The sequence below is a fragment of the Blastocystis sp. subtype 4 genome (genome assembly GCF_000743755.1).
Source record: "Blastocystis sp. subtype 4 strain WR1 chromosome Unknown seqid_0562, whole genome shotgun sequence".
Lineage (NCBI taxonomy): Eukaryota > Bigyra > Opalinata > Blastocystidae > Blastocystis > Blastocystis sp. subtype 4.
In genome coordinates this window covers 1,280-3,450 of record NW_014568985.1, presented here as the reverse complement: position 1 = coordinate 3,450, position 2,171 = coordinate 1,280, and the positions used below count along the sequence as shown (strand labels likewise).

At 33.1% G+C, this 2,171-nt stretch overlaps 1 protein-coding gene across 1 annotated transcript; it reads right to left on the bottom strand.

The window, feature by feature from the left end:
- Positions 1 to 460: 460 nt before the first annotated feature.
- JH06_5391 (hypothetical protein) lies at positions 461 to 1,828 on the bottom strand (the record flags this gene model as incomplete). Its single annotated transcript, XM_014669437.1, has 2 exons — positions 461 to 573; positions 604 to 1,828. 2 exons carry the CDS (start codon positions 1,826 to 1,828, stop codon positions 461 to 463), a joined length of 1,338 nt encoding a protein of 445 aa, XP_014524923.1.
- Positions 1,829 to 2,171: the final 343 nt, after the last annotated feature.

Sequence of the window (2,171 nt, the reverse complement as noted above, 5' to 3'; positions counted from 1 at the left end):
CATTCAATCATCATCTATTCTTATTTCATTCTCATATTCTTATTACATCTATACTCTTATCAATACTCTATTTCTGTTTATCACACCTATCAAGAACATGGTATCGTTTTGATGTATGTCATATACAAATAGGAAGCAAACAACTACCCTAATTCTAACAAAATCCTTATATAGTTTTGATTAAGGGTTATCATGAACAAACAAACAGAGCTCACTAGATAATCGAGCAACAGTTTCTATTCTTCTTGGTCATTATCAATCAATCAATAGTACTTGAACAAACCAATTCTTTCACTCTACTGAGTACATTCTCTCCCATTTGTATTCCATCCTTAGTGAGTGCTGGAATGTCTATTTCATATTCAATTATCAATCATTACCATCTATATGCACTTTGCTTATGTATACGAAGTTGTAACCTTTTCCTTTGAATAGAGATAGAGAAGGGAGATCTCATCAATCAATCATATATATCATTCATACTCTTCATTTTCAATTCATTTGATTCAACAGTATCATAATCACCAAGTAGAGCCCATTTTCCAAGAGTGATAGATTGAAGTCGAATCAGATCTCATTCATCATTCCCTCAATCATTTATACTCTCAAATACTATTCTATGACACCATTCGAATGCGTCTTTATCCAATTGAATAGATATGAGAGAAGGAAGATTCTTCAGTTTTAATGATTCATAACAGTGGAATGACTTCGCTCCAATGTTGATTTCATTCAGTTGATTACAGTTCATTATCACACATTTGCTTCCCTTTCTATTATCATAACTGAAGCTATCTATTCCAATGATAATACTCTTCAATTCATTCAATCCATCTAGCACAAATTGAGTTACCTTCTTGTGACAGTGTTTACCTATCTCCAATCTCTCAACTCCTTTCAAACAATCAATATCAAATTCGCTTAAAACTGATTCAATTCCATCTTTGTTCCATCTTCCACTTCTAATCACTTCTCCATTCTCATTCAATTCCTTTCCAGTTCCATGTCTCATTCCATTCTTCCATTCTCCAATATAAACAGGATTACGTCCTTTGAATTCACTTCCATATCCTTCTCTCTTTCCATTCTTCCATCCACCTACATACAATGCACTCTTTCCATCAGTTCCATATTCTTTTCCTTTACCTTCTCGAGCAAATCCTTTCATCATATCTCCTTCAAATCTTCCTTCATATACTCTCATTCCATTCACATCATATTCAATCATACATTCTCCTTTCCATTCTCTCAATACTCTTATCATTACTCCATTCTTGTATTCACATTCTCTAACCATTCTTCCTCCTTCATACTCAAAACACTTACCATTCTTCAATAATCCATCTTCATTATACTCACTCACACTCAACAATTCTCCATTCTCATTCACTTCTCTCCATAATCCACTCATTCCTTCATGTTCTTTCAAAGACAAATCCTTTACTCCATTTCGATAGAATCCTCTCCATATCTCATTTCCATAATCATCATATTCTATCCACATTCCAACTTTCTTTCCTTTTCCCATTCTCCCTTTTAACACTATGCTTCCATATTCGTTCTTTCTTATCACTTCTCCTTCACATTCATCATTCACAAACATCATTCTCATAAACAGTGTTCCATCTTCTCTTAGTATCTCACCAACTCCTTCTTTCTTACCATTCTTCATATTCACACTCATTTCGTATCTTTCACCATCTATCAACAATCTCATTATCGCTTCTCCATTCAATTCATCACCATTCTTCATTTCAATACTCTCCATCTCATAATCACCAAGGAATTCAAGATAGGTACTACTATTCCTAACATTGATGTTGCTCATATCAGTCTAAGAATTAATGAATAGTGCATATTAATGAAATCATAATGAATATCATATGGAGGGGATGACAATGATTATCACTCATTCTATCCATATTCAACTATTCTATTCATATTCATCATTACATTCCATTCATCATATTTAATCTCTCACAATCAATCTATTCATCTTATCATTCAAGTCATTCATTCCCGTGATTCTAATCAGTTTCTATCATTTCACATTACAATCAATCAAACATCAATACTAATTCTGCATCATTCTTACGACAATTCAGATCCCCAATTACGCCATTCCACATTAGCCCATTTCATTCATTTCAATTCATATCTCACTATTCTAC